General features: G+C 43.0%; 2 protein-coding genes across 2 annotated transcripts; both read right to left on the bottom strand.

Moving 5' to 3' along the window:
- Window positions 1–351: 351 nt before the first annotated feature.
- LOC141180604 (olfactory receptor 1A1-like) lies at window positions 352–1,272 on the bottom strand. Its single transcript, XM_073660690.1, has one exon. The coding sequence runs from the start codon at window positions 1,270–1,272 to the stop codon at window positions 352–354; it is 921 nt and encodes a 306-aa protein (XP_073516791.1).
- Window positions 1,273–2,407: 1,135 nt separating this feature from the next.
- LOC141180603 (olfactory receptor 2L3-like) lies at window positions 2,408–17,270 on the bottom strand. The gene is made up of 5 exons (XM_073660689.1): window positions 17,106–17,270; window positions 16,895–16,917; window positions 5,645–6,570; window positions 4,088–4,140; window positions 2,408–2,542 (listed from the first exon to the last, which is right to left on the bottom strand). The coding sequence occupies exons 1-5, from the start codon at window positions 17,268–17,270 to the stop codon at window positions 2,408–2,410; spliced, it is 1,302 nt and encodes a 433-aa protein (XP_073516790.1).
- Window positions 17,271–22,812: the final 5,542 nt, after the last annotated feature.

Raw genomic sequence — 22,812 nt, 5'->3', positions numbered from 1 at the left:
TGCGGGAAAGAGAAAAAAAAATGGAGATCTTCATTGTTCCTGCAGAGATCCATCCCCTGCCCCTCCCCCCGCCCCGCTGTACACTCAAACTGCGTATTAACATTAATTTTCATCATTACTGAGAAAAAATCCAGTTATGATTTTGGTGCACGAACAGTTATCGAACATAACCTCGAACAGACGAATTTTTCTCAAATTGTTCGTGTTCGCCGACCGGCTCGAACAACGCCCAAAACAGCTCGAATTTGAGATTGGCGAACAGTTCGAGTAGAACAACGCTCATCTCTAATCTTGACCAAAGTAAATGACTCCATCAAAGAAAAACTATTCCCATCATTCAATTGATTGTCTTTATTCTGCTCTGACTTTGATCCCCACCATTTTCAGTAGAGATCTCTTTACATCTTTATTCCGTGCGCTGTATATCAGAGGGTTTACCATGGGAGTGATGATGGAAAATAAAATAGAAAGTGTCAGTTCAAAGACCCGAGGATCCTTCAATGGTGGCATTATGTAAAGGCACATCCAGGTTCCAAAATATATGGTGAGGACTATGAGGTGGGATGAACAGGTCGAGAAAGCCTTTCTTCTCCCATCACTAGATTTAATATGTAAGATCACAATGATCACCCGAATGTAAGATATTATACTACATAGAAAAGGTCCAACACCAAATATTACAGCTCCAATGTAGGAATATAGCTGGAAACCAATATTAGGGTAAGAAATTTTGGCAAAAGCTTTGAAATCGCAAAGGAATTGAGACACTATATTAGAAAACAGACATAAATTCGATGCGGTCAATGTTGCAAGAGATGAATTTATCCATCCGGTTCCCCATGCAGTGGACATTAGCAGGGCACAGTTCTTTTTACTCAACCTGCGTTGATAATAAAGAGGGCTAGAAATAGCGACATACCGATCATAAGCCATAATGAAGAGCAGTAGGTCCTCTGTAGTGGCCACATGTATGAAAAAGTACATCTGGACGAAGCATTGGGTGAAGGATAAAGTGTAATCACCACTCAGTAACATATAAACCAAATTAGGAACAGTGGTTGTTGTGTAGCAAAGGTCAACAATAGATAAATTGCACAGGAATAGATACATGGGGGTGTGTAAGTGTCGATCCTTGTATATTGCTATGATGGTGGCAGAAATTGCGATCACTCCAATCAGGTATACCAGGATAAAGAAAAGAGATAAAAATGGCTTATTCTCTGAGTCATTAGTAAATGTCAAAATGAAGAAGCTATACGTGTGATTCTCCATGACAATGGTGTGTGAAATAATTTCTTTACTATAGTTGTAATTGTTAAACATGTTTTATTGTATTTTTTTCCAGGACATTTTTATCTCTTTTTTTTTCTTTTTTGTTATTAGGGAAATTTTAGGTGTTCATATGGCAAAGTTGTATTTTTTCTTTAATCAAGTCTTCTCTATAAATAACAATAAAATCATATCCACCTGGTAAACTACAGATATAAATTAAACATTAGATATTGAATTGATAAATATTTGTAAAAATGACGGCTAAAGTTTTTGTAAGATCATATAAAGACTTGCCCAATATGACTAAGAAGAAAAGAGCATCTCTGTATGAAGACATCAGACGGAACTCCACATAAAGCGTCAAAAATAAAATTCTTTTTATACATCCATGTATTTATAAGTTACCAACATTTTAAAAGTTTGTAAATACATGATGAATTGTCCATATCTGTATCATCTAAATACCCTGGTCAAGGCAATAGTTTGAGAAAGACTTCTTTTTGTGAACCCTTTAGAATGTTTCCTTATTTTTGCACAAACTTAACAAAAATAAGTCAGATTTTCACTCAAGCCCTAAAAGTATATAAAGAACCAAATACGACAAATTAGTCACAAATGTTATACTTTACAATTTTTGAATGGATAAAAAACTAAAAAAATTAACTGGAAAATTAATTGGTGTGCATGCAGCATGTAAGTGCATGTTCACACATAGCCACTAAACAGAGAAATAAAAACAAATACAGAAACATAATACCCTGCAATAAATATTAAACAACAGTGCATGAAAATAATATAGGGTACTTAGTTAACAATATTTTATGGTCTCATTCATCGACAAAATATTGTTCAAATAATGTTCTGACTTGTCCTGGTAATCTTTCGCACACTGCAGATGGGCAGCAATGTTTTCTTTAGAGAGCAGTTGCATTCTCTTTGTAATCCTGCCATACACACCATTTGAGTACAATGCTCTCCTGATGGTGGACTTATGAACATTAACTAATGTGAGAGAGGCCTTTAGTTGCTTAGATTTTACCTTGGGTTCCTTAGTATTATACACCTTTCTTCTGGAGTATTCTTCATTAGCTATCCACTCCTGGGCAGGGTAATAATGGACTTAAATATTCTTCATTTACTCAATAAGATTCACTGTGTATTGATAGAGTCCGTACTCTTTAGAGTTGGGTTTGTAACCTTTTCCAGCTTGATGAACTTTAACAACATTTCTTCTAAGATCCTCGTAAGTCTCCTTTGTGATTGCCATGAACTTCCACAAATATGGTATAAAGATTAGACTTTGATGGACCTTATTCTTTTTATAAAACAGGTCGCCTCGTAATTATCCCATTAATTGAAAGCAACAGAATCCTTGAAATTATTTGCTTATTCTAAAGGTTCAAAAACTTTTGATAGTCACAGACGTGATCTTAGATCATGTTCCTCAATAAAAAAATGTTTGGTTCATTAGTTTTATTTGGTTATTTATCAAATTTTTGGACTTGTGTGAAAATCTGAAGTAGTTTTAAAGCAAATTTATCAGAAATATGGAAAAATGTGAAGGGTTCTTAAACTTTCAAATACTACTGTATATATGATTGAATGTCGTAACGACAATCTTAAATTACAACTGTTGATTCAGGATGACTTTCAGCATCACGTCTATATCTGTCCTAGCTCCTCTCTCCTCCACCTCCCCTCCGCATAGAGCTAGATGTGAAATTCTGTATTCATTGAAGACAGATAAAACCTTTGAACTGGGATTATTAAGAATAAACCAGCAGTCTAGAAGGAAAAAGAAGCAGATCTCTCCAATAAGATATATTACAAATTGTTTTATTGTCATGCGTATTACTGATTTATGCAAAAAAAAACTTTTTAAAAAATTATTTTTAAGATAAATTTTTGCTTTTCTAAAATACATTTTAGATTTTTTTTTTATTTGCAAAGCTTTATTAATGATGTTAAATTGCATGCATTGTATTAAAAAATATATATTTTTAAAATTGTGTAACTAAAAAGTTTTTATTTTCTTTTTAAAAAACATTATTTAGGGAAAAAACACAGTAATTATAGAAATGATCTATCTATCTATCTATCTATCTATCTATCTATCTATCTATCTATCTATCTATCATATGTACATCTTACCTCCATGTGATATTTAGTGCAGCATTATTGAACATTGGGAATGTGAAAATGTGAAGATGACAAGATAAGAATTATATATACTGCGCAATAAACATACAATGGTCTGACATTCACTGTTGCATAATCTGCAGGGAAATGCATTTGGGAATTAATTTGTTAATTGTATCTACTCCCAGTCGAAAACTTTATATTTTGGAAAATAACTACTCTGAGGAGCTGTGGACTCAGATTTGATTATGTGATTTGGGGATTCTGGGCAATGTCAATATAAAAATATGGCTTCTGCATCGGAGAGCAAAAATACAGAAATTGTGAAAATGTGTAATAAATCTGTTTTATAATGAATGGGGTAAGAATGAGACACAATAAATGTCTCTTCTGCTTCTTTATAATTTTATACAGCACTCAGTCTCAGAAAGAATTTTAAATAAAACAAAACTCTGGTTTAGACTAATAAGATAAATTGTTATAGAGATGGACAGATGGATTGGTGGGACTCTTGTCCATCTGCTTGGTCTGTAGAGGGAGGCTCGTGAATCTCTTCTCTTTTGGGATCCCGGGCTGGTTTGATGCCAACATTGCGGCATGATGCACAAGCCACACCAGGGATCCTGAAAAGTATGAGTCTTGTGAAACTTTCGTCCAGCAGTCAGGGACTACCGACCTTGTCAATATCTCGTGAAACAATCTGACCATCTCTAATACAATCTGTAATATCTGTAATACATATTGATTAAATTTATAGCTATTACATTTTTTTATTATTTATTACATTATTTTACATCATTCAGGGTAGCTGAGTGCCCAACATCAAGATCCTTTTTTTTTACTGGCTTGTAGTAGATTATAGTAATAGTCAGACTTTCTGGTTCCTACAATTCAATTATACGTAACAACATAATTCAGAATGAAGACATTTCTAAGTAGTTCAATTCAGACTTGTTTATTTTACAAAGAGCACATTGCATGCAGAAGCATCATCAGGTTGTGTTAGACAAAGAACAAAAGAGCCCAGATTGAACCTCATAAGGTTAAGTCTACTCTTGTTGGATAAAATCTGGTCTTTAGAAGGTAAAGTCTACTCTCATTGGATAGAATCTTGATTTAAGGAATGCAGCAAACATCTTCCTGAATATAAAATTATGGAGGCTAAGTATAATGCATCTTCACTGTTCCATGCCTTCTTGCTATACTCCCCCTAGAAGAAAGCATTAGTACCGAAACGTGCGTCAGGGACTGGGCAGTCACTTCCAGCAAGAGTAACAATCAATTTATACTATACAACGCACTCCCTAATTCACACTTACTCTACAACCTCAAACCTTACTGAGGCCTTTCAGCTGGCGGCAGGTGCTTGTGACTTGATGCCTTCATGCTCAGCAGCTGCAGGCCACTGTTGAGTATGTGGCTGTAGAGTAAGTGCAGGGCAGGGAGCCAGCAGGGAGAAGGAGGAAGAAACAGCACTGCCCGGCATGGGTAAAGGGACAGGTGAGAGCTTTGGTTGTTATTTAAATGGCAGTGTAAGAAGTACTGTGAGGGCAGACAAAATGCGGGCATTATTACTATATAGGGGCTACATAGGGAGCTATATTATTGTATGAGGGCCACATAGGGGGCATCATTAATGTATGTGGGCCACATAGGAGGACATTATTTCTAAATGGGGCCACATAGGTTGACATCATTAATGTATGTGGGCCACATAGGAGGACATTATCTCTAAATAGGGCCACATAGGTGGACATTATTAATGTATGTGGGCCAAGTAGGAGAACGTTTTTTTTTAATGGGGCCACATAGGTGGCATTATTACTGTATTTGGGTTACATAGGGGGACATTATTACTTTATGGGGGCCACATAGGGGATCATCATTAATTTATGGCCATATAAGAGGACTTTATTAATGTATAACAGCCACAAAGTGGAAGGTCCACAAAGGGGCAGGTCCAAATTTTGCAGGTATAAATCCATCATATCTTCAAGTAATCCCAATCGACTGGATTATGTTGAGATCAGGGCTTAGTGTGCCATATCATCATCACTTCCAGGACTCCTTGTTCTTCTTTACACTAAAGATAGTTCTTAATGATATTAGCTGTATTTTTGGGATCATTGAAGATTGCTTTAAAACGTAGAAGTTTATTTGGAGAAATTGAGTAAATAAAACAAAAAATCTCTAATATTATCTTACTTTTACACAGTTTTCCAAATTATTTTGCTCCTCATCATTTTCAGCAGAGCTCTTTTCACATCTTTATTCCGTACGCTGTATATCAGTGGGTTCAACATGGGAGTAATGGTTGTATACAGAAGAGAAAGTGTCAGTTCAAAGACCCGGGTGTTTTTTAATGGTGGCATTATATACATGGACATCCAGGTTCCATAATACATACTGAGGACTATGAGATGGGATGAGCAGGTGGAGAAAGCCTTTCTTCTCCCATCACTAGTTTTGATATGTAAGATAACAATTATGACCTTGATATAACATATTATGCTGCCCAAAAAAGGTCCGAGACCAAAGAACACAGCTTCCAGGTAACTGATTAATTGAAAACCAGCATTGGGGCAGGAGATTTTCTCAAAGGCTTTGAATTCACAGAAGAACTGTAAGACCGTATTAGAATAACACATTGGTATCTTAGATAAGGCAAAGGTTGTAGCAGTGGAATTTATAAACCCCGAAACCCAGGAAACAGTCATGAACAGGATACAGTTCTTCTTACTCAGTACACTGTGATAATGTAGAGGGTTACAAATGGCGACATATCGATCATAAGCCATAATGAAGAGCAATAGGTCCTCTGTGGTTGCCACATGGCCAAAGAAGTACATCTGGACGAAGCACTGAGTGAAGGACAATGTGTAGTCCCCACTCAGAAACATGTAAACCAACATGGGGACTGTGATGGTTGTATAGCAAAGGTCAACGATGGATAAATTACACAGGAATAGATACATGGGGGTGTGTAAGTGCTGATCGTAGTATATGACTACAGTAGTTGATGAATTTGCTATCACTCCGGTCAGGTATATCAGGATAAAAATTGTAGATAACCATGACTTATTCTTTGCATGTGTAGTAAAGGTCAAAACAAAGAACTCATAGGTGAAATTTTCCATTGGTATTGTTACCGCTCTGGATCTAAAAGACAAAGACATTGTGAAAAGTGTAATTTTATACATTTTTTGGCAATAAATAAATAAATGAAATGACTGTGTTGGTATAATTATTAGAGATGAGCAGATCTGATGGGATTTGAATTTGCCAAATTGAGCAGATTTTACTAGGAAATTCGATTTGAAGCAATTTTTTTCAGTGCTTATTGAATGTCCCTTATTACGCTCTAGAGTCTGGAAAGGGCTTAAGGTGTAAAAACCCCAAACTAATACTCGCCTCACTGGTCACATCTGCAATTCACTGTTCCACGTACAGTCCTCAGCTCCTTCTCTTACATCTTCATGCTCTGAAACCCTGGACATCTACATATTAGGCAGGGACTAGGCCTAGGACATACCTGCACATGTGCATTGAAAGGTTGCAGCTCATGACGTAATGATATCGTGCCATTACATTGCACATGTGTAGCACCCTGAGGATTCGGCTGCTACAGGGGTATTGCACCTCAACCCAGAGGTGTGATATTCCACTCCCGGGTAAGGATGGAGTGTGGAACTGAGCTCAGATAGACTGCATGCACTACATACATCCCATTCCAGAGGAGCAGGCCGACGGCACTCCCACTTAGAAATGTGCAGGTGCGACCGAGCCTGTTCCTGGCTGGAGTGGGAGGGGGGAGGAACATCCCATGTAGTGTAGGGGCAGATAGGGGGAGCAGTCTGGGTAGTGGTAGGAGCTCATTGGGTGCTGGTCACCTGAGCTCACACATAGAGGGATATATAAGGAGGGCACCAACTAGGATCAGGGTCAGACGCAGAGAGTAAGTCAGATGCAGAGGACAAGCCTGCAGAAAGAAACAACAGCCCTGGAGAGAGAGTGGAGTAAAGAAGGAGACCCAGAGGGGGACAAAGAAGGGACCCAAGAACCCAAATAAGAACACCGGGTGAGGAGTCAGCAGAAGGGTACCGGAACCCAAGCTGGTGGGGGTAAAGACATTCCCCAGCCAGAGACCGGAGACCGTGGGCAGAGTCTGTCACGGTCACCCACTACATTCACCCTGAAGGCACACCACATGGAGGGTCAGGGAACCTGAGGCCAAAGGTTGCCCAACAGAAGGCCCGAGGGAGCTGGATTTAGGTGAATCACTGGTGGGGACGGCTGAAGGAAGGACAGAGGGAGAGCTCAGGGCCACGCTCCGGACTTGTTTGGGGGTTGGCCGGATCCAGGACCTGGTGGACGCAGCACGGCTCGGGAGGTCACTTGGAGCTAGAGTGACCAGGAACATCTGCAGTAAGTAAAGACCCTTAACTGCACTACCCGAGTCTGTCATCATTACCGGCTGCACCGCACCACCACAACCCCCATCCTCTGCGCCTGTCCCCTCTGAGGCTATACCCCTCCCGTTGGGGGTTATCCCACCAAGCTGCGCATCCACCATCAGCCTCAGCGGACCCTGCTGCAGCGGCGGCCACAGTGACCGCATCACAACGGGTGGCGTAGTCGACACAACGAACTTTAATAACATCAGTAAAGACTGCCACATAACCCTGAGCTTGACGCCCTGGGCACGGGACCGGGTCACAGCCGCTCGGAGACTACAACCCCCCCCATCTGATCCGGTGCCGGGTATTCCCCTCAAAACGGAATATGTCCCAGGGGGCGCGTCAACTTTGGCGTAGTCGGCAGGATTACGTGCCCGCAACACCCGGGTACTGCGTGCCTGAAGAAAAGTGCAAGTTTACCTCAGAAAGAAGACTCCTGCCGGTTCCGGAGGGTCCACGCCATCGGACTCCATCACCAGTCGTTTCCCGCCGATTGTCCGCCATTTCCAGCTTGTTCCCGCCATCTGCAGAGTTTCCCGCCACTGGGCGACGCTTCCCGCCAAAACCGCAGATTTCCCGCCTTGGAAGAGCAGCGGACGCCATTATGGGCGTGCCAAAGGAGGGCGAGAGGCCACCTCCCATCGTGGGCCGGGACAGAAAATGGCGCCAAAAGTGGAAACCGCCCCCACCAACAGAGACTGTGATGCTGGAGGTGTCTGTCAGCGTGAAAGAACTACCCCGGGAGCTGACAGTCACCGAGTTGCCCCGGGACCGCCCTCGAAGTGGGGGGAGACGAAAGAAAAGAACGAAGATGGGTGCCGCCTGGAGCAGTCTAGAACGAGCGCACCCGGAGGCGAGGTGTCCAGAGCAAGAGCACCCGGAGTCGAGGAGAGAAAGAGTAGACCCGGGAATGGAGCGGCAGCAGAGCAGCACCGGCCCGCTGGCCAGGAGCCTGCAGAAGGAAGAAGGAGGAGAGCAGAGCAGCACCGGCCCGCTGGCCAGGAGCCTGCCGGAAGAAGAGCAGAGCAGCACCGACCCGATGGTCAGGAGCCTGCTAGAGTCAACAACCCCGCTAGGCTTAGCGGAGATCCTGGCGCAGCTTCCCCGAGATCGGGAGTGCGCGCGGAGTGCCCTGGAGGGCCTCGCGGGAAGGATGGCCCGAGTGCAGAGGGAGATCCTGGCGGAGTGGGGCCGGGAGATGGCCCAGCAAGCTGGAATCCGCCCACGGAACCCGCTCCCTTGGAAGAAGACACCGACTACCTCTGCGGATGACGCGGGAGGACCCAAGGCCGGAGACGGCGCAGAAGAGGGAGCGAGACGTATGGCAGCAGGTAAGGGGGATGCCTATACCCCATACCGGAAGACCACCCACCTGCCCCAGCTCCCCGTCGCAGAGCCCGAAAGTCCCCCTGCCGTACCCGAGACCGCCATGACACCGCCACCGACTAGGCCCCGACCGGAAGCCGCCGTCGCGACCCCAGTGACGTCACGCGTCGTGACCCGGAGCGTGGCGCAGGAAGAAGAGCCTCCGGCCTGGTCACAGGGCCTAGCGTTTCCGGGCGCCGCATCCAAAGCAGAGCCATCTACCTCCGCGGAGCCTCCGGCCTGGTCGCAAGGCCAGGTAACCCAGGGCGCCGCCGTCCTAACGGTGCCCTTCACCTTCCAGGTGCCCCAGGCCTGGCCGCAAGGCCTGGGCAACCCGGGCGCCATCACCACCGCGCCCGCGCCCGTAATACCAAGGGTGCCACACCTGGGGGAGGACCTCTTCGGCCAGCTCACATGGCCGGACGGGCGGCCCTTCATCTGGCCCGAAGGGTACCCTGAGCTAGAGCGGCAGCAAAGACTAGGGCCCTTGTGTGAGCCCCTGATCCCGGCTCCAAAGCCCGTGACTCGGGTCTCGCCTCCACTCGAGGAAGCCCAGTTCGTGTGGGACCCCACGGGAGAAGATTTGATGGGGTTCACCGGAGAGACTCGGGCAGCTGCAGCAGAGCGTACCGAGTGTTGCCGTCAACAGCTGGCAGAGTTCAAGAGAGAGCGGGAGGAGAGGCGGGCCAGAGAGCAATGGGCCCGGACCCGCAGCGCGGAGCAAAAGAGCCGGACCAGAAGGGACCCCCGTGCAGCAGATCGTCCCCGTACCATCGGGACGGTAATAAAGTTTAATGCGCAGCATGGGTGGGGCTTCATAAAGGACCAGAACACCATGGGTGACGTCTTCGTTACCCGACGGGATGTCGAGTCTCACCTGCCAGAGGGTCACAAAGGCCGTGACCTCTACGTCGGTGACGAGGTAACGTTCACCCGGCACAAGTGTGCCAAGGGACCTTACGCCCTCCACGTGCATCGCCTGACAGAGGAGGAAGAAAGAAAGAGACGACGAGAATGTTATGATGATGTTTATATGAAAAAGTTTATATATATATAATATTTTATATGTTTTATATGTTTATAAAAATTTGTATGTTTGGTGTTTTTGTCTTTGCAGCCCGAGGACGTGCTGTGATTTACCAGGGGGGAATGTAGCACCCTGAGGATTCGGCTGCTACAGGGGTATTGCACCTCAACCCAGAGGTGTGATATTCCACTCCCGGGTAAGGATGGAGTGTGGAACTGAGCTCAGATAGACTGCATGCACTACATACATCCCATTCCAGAGGAGCAGGCCGACGGCACTCCCACTTAGAAATGTGCAGGTGCGACCGAGCCTGTTCCTGGCTGGAGTGGGAGGGGGGAGGAACATCCCATGTAGTGTAGGGGCAGATAGGGGGAGCAGTCTGGGTAGTGGTAGGAGCTCATTGGGTGCTGGTCACCTGAGCTCACACATAGAGGGATATATAAGGAGGGCACCAACTAGGATCAGGGTCAGACGCAGAGAGTAAGTCAGATGCAGAGGACAAGCCTGCAGAAAGAAACAACAGCCCTGGAGAGAGAGTGGAGTAAAGAAGGAGACCCAGAGGGGGACAAAGAAGGGACCCAAGAACCCAAATAAGAACACCGGGTGAGGAGTCAGCAGAAGGGTACCGGAACCCAAGCTGGTGGGGGTAAAGACATTCCCCAGCCAGAGACCGGAGACCGTGGGCAGAGTCTGTCACGGTCACCCACTACATTCACCCTGAAGGCACACCACATGGAGGGTCAGGGAACCTGAGGCCAAAGGTTGCCCAACAGAAGGCCCGAGGGAGCTGGATTTAGGTGAATCACTGGTGGGGACGGCTGAAGGAAGGACAGAGGGAGAGCTCAGGGCCACGCTCCGGACTTGTTTGGGGGTTGGCCGGATCCAGGACCTGGTGGACGCAGCACGGCTCGGGAGGTCACTTGGAGCTAGAGTGACCAGGAACATCTGCAGTAAGTAAAGACCCTTAACTGCACTACCCGAGTCTGTCATCATTACCGGCTGCACCGCACCACCACAACCCCCATCCTCTGCGCCTGTCCCCTCTGAGGCTATACCCCTCCCGTTGGGGGTTATCCCACCAAGCTGCGCATCCACCATCAGCCTCAGCGGACCCTGCTGCAGCGGCGGCCACAGTGACCGCATCACAACGGGTGGCGTAGTCGACACAACGAACTTTAATAACATCAGTAAAGACTGCCACATAACCCTGAGCTTGACGCCCTGGGCACGGGACCGGGTCACAGCCGCTCGGAGACTACAACCCCCCCCATCTGATCCGGTGCCGGGTATTCCCCTCAAAACGGAATATGTCCCAGGGGGCGCGTCACATGTGCAGAGACATTCCAGGTCTGGTTGCGACCAGAAGTCCTGGCCTACTTTGGAGAGTCAAGGGGTTTCAGGAGACAATGCTGTAAGAAGCAGCTCTAAGGGATGCACATGGGAAAGTGAAAAGTGAAGGTGGCCAAAAAGGCATAAGCCAGCAAATAATATAGTTACCCATCCCGGAATCCTCCAAGAGTTTTCTTCATGGAGTCAAAATGACAAGGCTGTATAATATCACGATGGCTATAGAACCTGAACAGCCTCAACATTTGTACAAATCTATGAATCATTACTCTAAATAATGTTTCTTATATTTTCAGAATTAAGGTTGAAAAAAGACAAAGGTCCTTCAAGTCCAGCCTATAATTTACAGTTTTGATCCAGAACAAGGTAAAAACCATTTGAAACAGATGCTAAGTGTTCCTTATTAGAATATTCCTTCATGAATCCAAATATTAAAATCAGTAGAGATGAGTGAATCGATTTGATGGTAATTTCTTTCAAATTTTAGAAATTTTGCTGGAGCTGGCTAAGTCAAACAATTTGCGAATCAATTTGAACAAATTGTCCTATAATGAACACCTTTATTTTACATAAAGAATAAGAGTGAATGAGCCAGAGAAGACTCACATGACCTCAGATGCAGCAGTGCGGGCATGCTCATAATAGTTTGCAGCTATCACATCACATGGTACAGCACAGCCAATCAGGAGGGAATATCATATTCTGTATAAAAGCAAAGGCAGGGAATGCAGCAGATATTTTTTGTAATGAGTTTGGATAGTGAGAGGACATCACAGCTTACAGCTTATCAATACAGAGAAAGTTTTAGAACACTGAATAAACATTACAGATAATGGGTGTGAAAGCTCAGCACTGAAAAACAGCTACTATTTGTTCACCCATAGGTGTGTATCACTTTGATATTCCTAAAGCAGTCTTAGGAGACCTCAGAGTGTTACATTTGTGTTTTCTCTCAATTGGAGGCTTTATCATACAAAATATTTGCAGAAATTCAATTCCCTGCAAATCAATTTTTTTTGCAAAAATTTGATGAAGCAGGAGAAATCGAATTTCAAAAGATATAATCATCTCTAAAAATCAGAATGAATTCCTTGATCATCATCCAGGCCCATTGTTAGGAGGGCGGTTGCAAACAACTTTATTATAATGGAACGCAACCGACCCCTGGGTCCGCGATGCAGCCTGGTGCACTGCTGCTGAACACTTTGCGGGTGAAAAGGAAAGCAACCAACTTAAATGATAAACCCTTCCGTGTTACTGCACACAGGAACGAGTATAGAAATTCGCACTATCTCCCTTAGCAGCACGAGAGATATGGGGTGAAAAACTATCTGTAGTCCTGTTACTGCACAGGGACTAGACTGGCGGCGCTAGGATGCGTGTGTGACTACGCCGACGGGTACACGTGCCTCCAGCCGGCGTGCTACCGGACTGAAGGGTACTACTCCTTGTGGCAGACAGGCGATAGCCGAGGATCAGACATCTGCAGGCAGCTCGGGGTGTTAGGCGACCCCTTTGACAGAGCCAGACTGCTAGACGAAGATACCTGCCTATTTCCACTAGCCTGCCTATTTCCTCAACACCTGCCTATGGAAACTTCATGGAACACAGTCGTCCACACAACAGCAAAACTTGCTCAATGATCAGAGCGCGCCGCCATGTTTGTGGGCGGGCCTTTTAAAGACTAAGCCCTGCCCACCGTCACACCATTGGTGACGCCACCCGTGGACCAATCAGGTTTTGCCAGGTCACCGGGTCTGGTGGTTGCCAAACCACCAATCACGGTCCGCCAAGTCACGGGCATACTCAGTGTGGCGTATCCAGGACTTAGACTCCAAGAGCCCTGTCTCCTTCCGCAACCTATTCTTAACATTGCTAGGCACAAATACCTGAGAGATAATCTGTACATCTAGTGGACCAGCTAGGCGTTGTGGCTGACGACGATGCTGAGCAGCATCAGCCCTGGCTGGACCGGAATTGAAGACCACAGAAGGTTCTGGACCCATTTTAAGTCCAGCAACAGCCTGACGCCTAACGTTATCCCCCTCGACTTGATACTCACTTTCCTCAATAAGCAGGGGAGCATGAATGTGGTCCACCGGTTTACAGGGAAGATCCTCAGATCCTTGACCCCTCCGGTGTACAGGGTACCCTTTTTTCCCACGAACCATTTTTGACCCCATAATAGCCTGCAGCTCGAGATTATCACCCCTGGTGTCTGCAGCAGGTTGGGGTTCAGCGAGTTTTGACAGGTGAACGGGTCTCAGGAGCGACACATGGAAAGTGTCGTGACTCCTCAGGTGTCGTGGTAACTTTAACGGGTACATTACATGGTTTACTTGGGCCAAAATTTTGAATGGACCAATAAAGCGAGGAGCAAACTTAGCAGATCTCCCGCATAATCTAGTATTGTGGGCCAAGAGCCACACTCTGTCGCCCGGGTAGAATACGGGGGCAGGACGACGAGAAGTGTCAACCGACTATCTGTGAAGTCCGTCACGGTTGATGGATGGAGAAGACCAGCCGGACTTTGACGGAATGATTTATCTCTCGCACAGAAGGCACACGCAATAACAAATTCCTTGTGTCCTGGCACCACAGGGGCCACCAATAGGACCGTTGAAGGGACTTAGTGGTACGTTTGACCCCAAGATGGGCTCCAATCTTAGGGGCATGAGCCCAGGAGAGGACCTCATTTTGTAGATTAGGAGGAACGAACGCCCTCCCTGAAGGAACCTGGATCTTTTTGACATAATCTGACAAGACCTGGGTCTCTGGGACAGACAGAGGATCTGTGCCGGAAGCCACATTGGTAGAAGGGTCAGAGACTACCCTCCAGGTGACTGTAACCATACACTGAGACACACAATACTCACTCCAGGAAGAAATTCTCCCCGCATTCCAGTCAATGTGTGGAGCGTGACAACATAACCATGGAAGGCCCAATAACACCTCATCTAATCCCCCGGGAATAATAAGAAAGGAGATAACCTCCCGGTGACCCTGAGGAAATGACATGGTGAGGGGAGTCGACTGGTGAGTGATTTGCGTGTCCAGGAGTGAACCGTTGACTACCCTAATGTTCATTGGTCTTGGCAGTAACTCTATAGGGATAACATGTCTCTGGGCAAATGTAGGTGACAAAAAATTGCCGTCAGCGCCAGAATCCACCCACGCCTTGGCAGTAACCGCGGTTGCTCCAAAGGACAAGGACACGTTATACAATAATTGGGAGGAAGAGGCCCCAGAATCTAACACACCTCCTCCAACAGTGGCTAGACACACTCGTTTACCCGACTGCTTGGGACCCTTATTAACGGGGGACTCCAAGAGATGTGGAGGTCGGGAACGAGAAGAGCTAGACTCAGTTTGGGATGTATCCATTGCCTCAGGATCCGGGTCGGGAGTCTTGGGTTTGGAATTGGGTCTAGAGAAGGATGGTGCCAACCGATACTGAGGTCTGGTGACCTCCAGCTCTAACTTGTGTTCTGCATGACGCAAATCTATTCGGTTAGCGAGAGATATTAACTCCTCCAGGGAGGTTGGAATCTCTCTAGTAGATAGAGCATCTTTAATATGTCCAGCCAGACCCTTTCAGAACACCGGGATTAAAGACCAATCCAATTCAGCCGCTAAGGTTCTGAATTGGATGGCATAGTGGCTTACGGTGGCCGAACCCTGGATCAAGGAGCTTAAGAGCCGTATCATGCATGACCTGAGGACCAAGGAATATATTCTTTAGGGCTTTGAGAAAGAGACCAGCATTAGTCACTACCGGGTCATTGCACTCCCACAGAGGAGTAGCCCACTCCAGAGCTCTGTGAGAGAGTAACGAGATGACATAACCCACTCTGGCTCTTTCGGAGGGGAACCGTGCCTCCTTCATTTCCAAGTGAATGGAGTATAAATTAATAAAACACCTGCAGGATTTACTGTTGCCAAACCACCAATCACGGTCCGTCAGGTCACGGGCATGCTCAGTGTGGCGAATCCTGGACTTAGACTCCAAGAGCCCTGTCTCCCTCTGCAACCTATGCTTATCATTGCTAGGCACAAATACCCAAGAGACAATCTGTACATCTAGTGGACCAACTAGGTGTTGGGGCTGTCGACGATGGTGAGCAGCATCAGCCCTGGCGGGACTGGAATAGGAGACCACAGAAGGTTCTGGACCCATTTCAAATCCAGTAACAGCCCAATGCCTAACACCCCCCTTGAATGAACTTGTTTGGTGGCAGAGAGATCTATAGTCTCACTGCTTGTACAGTAAAGAATCTATAGTCAAACTGCTTGTAAAGAAAATAATCCATAGTCTTTCTAGTTGTACAGTAAAAATTACAGAGTATTACTGCTTGTGGATTAGAGAATCAATAGTCTGACTACTCGTAAAGAACTCATAGTCTTAATGTTCATACAAAAAAGAATCCATAGTCTTAGTATTGAGGTACACCCATTCCCTTAATAACCTTAGTTGCTCTTCTCCGTACCCGCTCTAGTTCAGCTATGTTCTTCTTATTCACTTGAGCACAAACTTGTACACAGTATAATAAATATGCCAATACTAGTTTAAACTATCTTCTCGTCATGAGCATTTATGCCTCTTTTAATGCATACAGTAATTTTATTTGTCTTGGCAGCAGCTGACTGACACTGGCCACTATACTTGAGTTTACTGTTCTCCAATACACTAAAGTCTTTTTTAGTGACAACCTAGAAATCTATAGGTCAGTATTGACCAGGATATTTTATGGTTATGAAAGCTAGTCCACAAATTAATTTGATTACTGTCAGGAGTCATGGTGGGGATGACCTACTAAAAATGTCCAAACTTTTTCTTTTTTTCTGAAAGATATGATTTTTAAGGCCAATTATACTATGCTAAGTTGTAGAGAAAAAAAGAGGATACCCACATCAGGATGGACGAACCCAATCACAAAAATCATAAACATTATGTCGAAGAGTTGAAGACCCAAAAAGAAAAGGGGAATTTCTGAGAAATTAGCATTGTGTTCACCAGAAGTTCAAATCGCTTAAAAGTGATAGTATTGACAAGGCAATAAAAATTCTGGTACATTCCGAAAAGTAATTGAAATCAGATTTTATCTACGTTTGCACTGGATACTCAGAAATATCCTTGAAAACTTTGTAATTTTATTGACAAAAATGTTTTTTTTTGTCACCCGGAACACCACTAATGTTGTACACAAGATATTTTTAGTAATAAAGCTCAATCTCATTCACTTGAATAAAACAGAGGTAGAACATGAACAGGAATTGCATCTTTTACTTTCCAAAGCTGCTGCATATAAACTAAAATAGATTAAAGAATCAACACGATAGAAACAGTTGAGGGTAAGTCTACTGCCAACTCTATTACCAGTTTTTGCTTCCTCCTGGCTTGAGGGCACAGGTCAACCAATAAGTATGAAAATGGCAAATTACACATAAAGCACTTTTAAATATTTCTTTTATCCAATTTATTGAATTTCCATCCTTACATGAAAAGTTAGAAAACTTCCTTTGGATAAATTATCGTAATAATCACCACGGTGAGCTGAAGTCCACAGACTTTGGTACAGACTGTCCATGCACTCAGAGGCGCTGAAAATGCAGAGCCCCAAAACGTTGTTGTAGGTGCCGATCTTTGGATCATCGATCAGCATCTCTGTTTCTCTGCTTTTGCATTTTCAGCAGTCCTTCATTAAAAAAAAACAATATTCTCTCAAAACTTTTTATTGTCTAAACCTGCCTAAATGTATATGTAGTGTAGTGTAAGTGCCGTAATACACTTAAAGAACGCAATGTTTCTTGGTTTCTAGCACCACTCTGGTTTACTTGTAGGTCAAGTGTCTTCTATTCCGACATTCTGGATTTCACTAGGGTCTACGCGTGAGCCAGAAGTCGCTTTTACAAAATAAGTCTATGGAACCTCGTTCTGACACTGCATAGACTTACACTGTAAAAGCGACGTCTGACTCACAGATTATCCAAGAGTGAGCCGGCAAGTCAGAATAGAAGTCATATGAGTGAGAAAATGACCGGAGCAACACTGTAAACTGGGGTAGAAAACGATAGGCGAAAATATTACCGCCCTTACACTGTACTACATATACAGGTAGGTACATATATCAATATATACATCTATATAAATATGTAAACAGCTGGTGAAATAAGGATTAAACACGTCACCCATTTTCAAAGTAAATATTTTTCTAAAGGTGCTATTGACATGAATTTAAGAAACACATATTAATTATTTTTCAAATTTTGAACATTTCACTGCGACGAAGACATGACTCGTACATAGTTTGGTCTATTCAGTGGTAACATACGGATGTGAAACCTGGATGGTAAAGAAAGAAGACAGAAGAAGAATCAACGCCTTCAAAATGTGGTTTTGGAGAAGGATGTTACCAATACCATGGATGGAAAGAAGAACGAACAAATCAATTTTGGAACAAATCAAGCCAGAAAAATCACTTAAATCAAAGATCACCAAGCTACGACTTGCTTACTTTGGACACATCATATGAAGAGAGCGATCTCTGGAGACGGACATTGTGGTCGGAAGAATAGAAGAAACAAGGTGAAGAGAAAGACCAGCAAACCGATGGCTTGATACTATCAAGATTAATGTGGAGAAGACCCTGGTGGACCTATCTAGGCTTGTAAAAGATCGATTTTCCAGCAGATCGTTCAACTATCAAGTAGCCATGGCTCGAGATTGAACAAAAGGCTATTAAGAAATAAACAAATAAATATATACATATATATACTATATATATATCTATATCTACATCCAAAGTAGAAGCACGTCTTAACTATGTTTTAAATTTTACATGTTTTTTTAATTTTCCATCAAACTAGAATTCTAGCAGATAGACAATAAGTACAGCAAATAAGCCCAGGAATGAGTTGTGCACTGAGATTTTTAGTACAGAAGTTTTTAATCACCTTGCGCCAGGGCTGTTTTTGAGTTTAGTTGGGAGTTTCCCAATAAACATTTGGATGCATTAAGCACAACAATTGTCATTTCTACCAGCACATTACAGACATTTTTATAATTATGATCAGCACTTCTTACCTCTGAGCATTAATCGATGCGTCATATGGATTGAATGCTAGGCATGGAATACGATATATATATGTATATATATATATACTGTACATTCACAATGTAAAGTTCCCTGAAGGGACAGGAATAGGCGAGGTGGGAATTAATTTACAGTCTTCTAATCATTAACATAGAATACATAAAAATGATGATCCGCTCCACTCATCTCAAATGATTTCATATTGTAAAAAGCAAATACTTAAGACTTTACAATTCAGAAATTCTATTAATCACATTTTTTTTTTATAAAAACGTATTATAACTTAAAGAGGAACTGAACTTTATTTTTGCATTTATTATCATCCTCTAGGCATTACAAAGTTATGATGAATTTTTACAATATATTTCATTGTCTTATTTGGCTTTCTTCTTCCCCAATCACTATGGTGCATTGCTGTGTCAATGCCCATTTTATAGTAATTTTGAAGTTCCTTACATCTGCTGCTCTGCAGAGATCTGTACACTATATTCTAAAAATCTGTACAGGAATTACCCTGTCTGTGCACAGTGGTTGGGGGCATAGAGGCTCAGACAGGGAAAGTCTCATACACCCACTGTTAGGCTATAGTGTAAGGATCTTTGTTGAGCAGAAGTTAAAAGCAGCTGTATCGGTAGAAAGAATAAACATTTTTTTTCTGTTTTTTTTTTACCGTCCAAATAATTTCATAGAAATTATAATCTCCTATAAACATTAGATTGCATTGTAGTGTAATTTAACCATGTGTGAAAACCCTTACACAGATTAATCTGCAGGACTAGGTCTTCTGCCCACGTTGGTGAACTTTAGCCTCTGGACGTGAACCATGACATGTCTCTTACCTGACAGCATTTTCAGGTCTTCTTTTGATTAAAAGCCCAGTGTGATGTCATCGTTGCATCATGATGCACATGTGATGTCACGCCAGGCCAGGTAATCAAAAGAAGAGCTACAGATGTGGTAAGGTAAGAGTTGGTTCTCAGGGCTCCGGTCCAGTGGCCACAGACTACTGACATGGCCAATGCACTTGGTTCTGAAAATCAATTTGGACCAACTCTACAGATTACATAATATTCATAAATTATATTTAGTTTACAATGTTTCAATTTTTTAAGGTTTTGTCTCAAGAAAATAACTGCTGAATCTATGTTTTAAAGAGTTCATGGACTGCATAGAAGGAGTCCTATATGAACACAGGTGCGACCATACTTTACATATATAGCGATTTACTCACATGGCCATCATGTGATGAAGTATTTCCCCTGAATTGACACATTAAGGCCGACTGGTAGCCTTAAAAATTGTGTTGTTTTCATGAGACAACCTCTCAATCAATTATTTCTTTTACTAGAGATGTGTGATTCGATCAAAATGCAAATTTGCCCAATTTGCTCAAGTTCAGTTGGGAAATTCAATTAAAATTATGTGTCAAAGCTTCAGATGACATCATGATGTGTGTTTCCAGGAAATGTTATGACATCATCAGGTCACGTCTGTACTGGAAGTGGCGAAGACCACTGGAGAATACTGGCAGCATCCAGAAAAGGACCAGAGACCAGGTGCAGAGCTATATGAAGGAACAGGTTTGAGCCAAGGAGAGGCAAGTATTATATTTATTATGTTTTTATCACCTTCCTGGCTCTTTAGGGTCCTACAAAATGGAGGCAGAAGGTCCAAAGCAAATCTAAAAAAATTGAGACTCTAGTCCGAATTTTTGGTAAAATTCAAAGTAAATTCAATTTGATTTTAAATGATTAGTTTATCTATAGTATTCATACAGTATATGGGAACAGGGGAAATATGGAGCAGAGTTAGAAGATGAGCCTCCTCAAAACATGGTGGGTGATGGCTGTGTTATACAGCTTGCACCTACCTGAAATGTCAGCAATCTCAGTTAGCTCCAATCCCTGTAGTTTATTTCCTTGATTGACAAGTGCAGTTGCACAATGCTTAATTAACGCCATAACGAAAATATAGAAAAATTATAAATTGTTAAAATCTGGGTCTGGTATTATTCTGCTTACTTTTTATCAATTGTATAGAAAGCAGAATTAATATTGTTGCTTCTATTTTTGGAAAATAATAAAAAATTGAAAATAATGGAATTAATAGAGTTGTTTCTAGTTTTGCGAATGAGAAGGATCTGGGTGTAATTATATCATAGACTATGTCACGGATAACAGCAAGGGGAATCATGCTGATCCCACCTCTGTCACCAATTAGTCAGGGGATGCAACTCTGTTGTCTCCAATCATCATTGCAATTACGCAATTGACTGAAGAGTGATGGATGAGGCAGCGGTTGCTTCTGCTACTAGGCCAGTTATTAGGGAAGTAACAGTGAGCGTATGGTATATACAACTCTGATTCCAAGGCATGGAATATACATATATATCCTGTTACGGTCACTGTCAACTCCACAATAACAAAAGGAACTTCTGGCTGCCACCACCAACCACTTATAGGTAGTGTATGGCTTCAGGAGTGTGGGTTATAGAGCAAGAGGAACACAACTATTACATTTTATATATTCAATCCAGAAAAGTAGGCAGTGTTTATTAAAAAAAATATAATTACTGTATGTTACAAAATGGGAACAAAACAATACGATAAATACAATTACATACAATAAAAAGGATAGCAAAAGAAAAGTACTAAACCTGACGTTGCAGAAATGGCTCTTATCTTTATGGAGAGAAGCACCCCGATTAGGAAAATGGAACACTCACACAGTGAACTTTGTCTCCAAGAAAATGAACAATGACAGAAACCCAACCTCTGATTTTTATTAGACCAAGGTTATGCCCACATACCTCCCATTGGTAGCTCATAAAGGGGCAGGTTATGGGAAGTGCTAGGTCTTTTAGAAGTTTATGAGATCTCCAACTTTCAGGATATCTTTGCCCATGGAGGTCCCAGGCAGTAGATATTGTTGTCATGTTTGCTATCATGATTTTGCCTTTCTAAAGAGATGAAACATGGCATGGATAGCTTCATCCATTGGACTAATATTAAGTTGGAGGGGTTAGAATAGCCTTACGGTGATGTAAGTCAATGTGTTATGTTCGCCCCTTTGCTATGATGCTGAAAAATATATCTCACATAAATATCAGATCGATGCAAACCCCAATATTCATCACTGTCCGCTGGCTCCAAAAAGTCTGTGATGAGTGCTTGGAACAGAGGCCGCTCTTGCCTTGGAACCATACTTCTCTGCCTCTGAGTAAACAAATCTGAGTCTTGGTGGCTGGTTCTCAGGGCAGGCTGCTACTGTAATCACCCATTCATGACAAGAGGCCCATACTTCAATGGAGGTTGAAATGTCAGCTCTTTCTCACTTCCCAAGTTATAATTAGTCCCAAATATTCAATGTGAGGGAGAAATGTTTCCTCTCAGGAGATGTCCTTATGGATTTTAATTTTCCTCTATTACAGACTATATAACAGCATGCAAAGTCAATCAGCTACTTCTAAGGTCAGTAGGATGTTGTCATGTATGAAAGGAGCTATAGTTTTATGGGATATGGACACATCACTGCTAATTTACGAAGCCTGGCTACAACTTCATCTCAAATATGCAGTTAAGTTTTGGGCACCATTTCATAGAAAGTATGTCCTGGAGGTAGAAAAAGTACAAAGAAGGGCCATAAAGCTGATAAGATGCATTGGAAATCTTCATAATGAGGAAATATGAATAAATGAAATTTATTTAGTGCTGAGAAGAGGTGTCCAATGGAAGATTTTGATTAACTTCTACAAGTACATAAAAAGTTCATGCAAAAATATGGTCAAAGGTTAGAAAAGCTACAAAGAAGAGCCACAAAACTGCTAAGGAGGATCTTAGTTATGAGGAAAGATTACAACAATTACATTCATTTACTGTAAAAGATAATTTTTTTATAAACAAATTCATTTAAATGTCCCTACATTTTTTAATTCAGGAAAATCTGAATTCTGGGCATTTTGCAACATGTGAATTCAAGAAAATGGTGGCTGGTAAAGGCAATATAATAATATAAGTACATAGACGTATTATAACTTCTCCTAGGCCCTCCGCATACCTTTCCCACAGCAACTCCCCACTCAGATCCTTGAAGAGTTCCTCTTTTGACTTAT

This window comes from Phyllobates terribilis, unplaced genomic scaffold (assembly GCF_046119375.1).
Source record: "Phyllobates terribilis strain yellow unplaced genomic scaffold, ASM4611937v1 Scaffold_33__1_contigs__length_13283291, whole genome shotgun sequence".
NCBI lineage: Eukaryota > Metazoa > Chordata > Amphibia > Anura > Dendrobatidae > Phyllobates > Phyllobates terribilis.
This window is presented reverse-complemented; position numbering and strand designations above follow the sequence as displayed.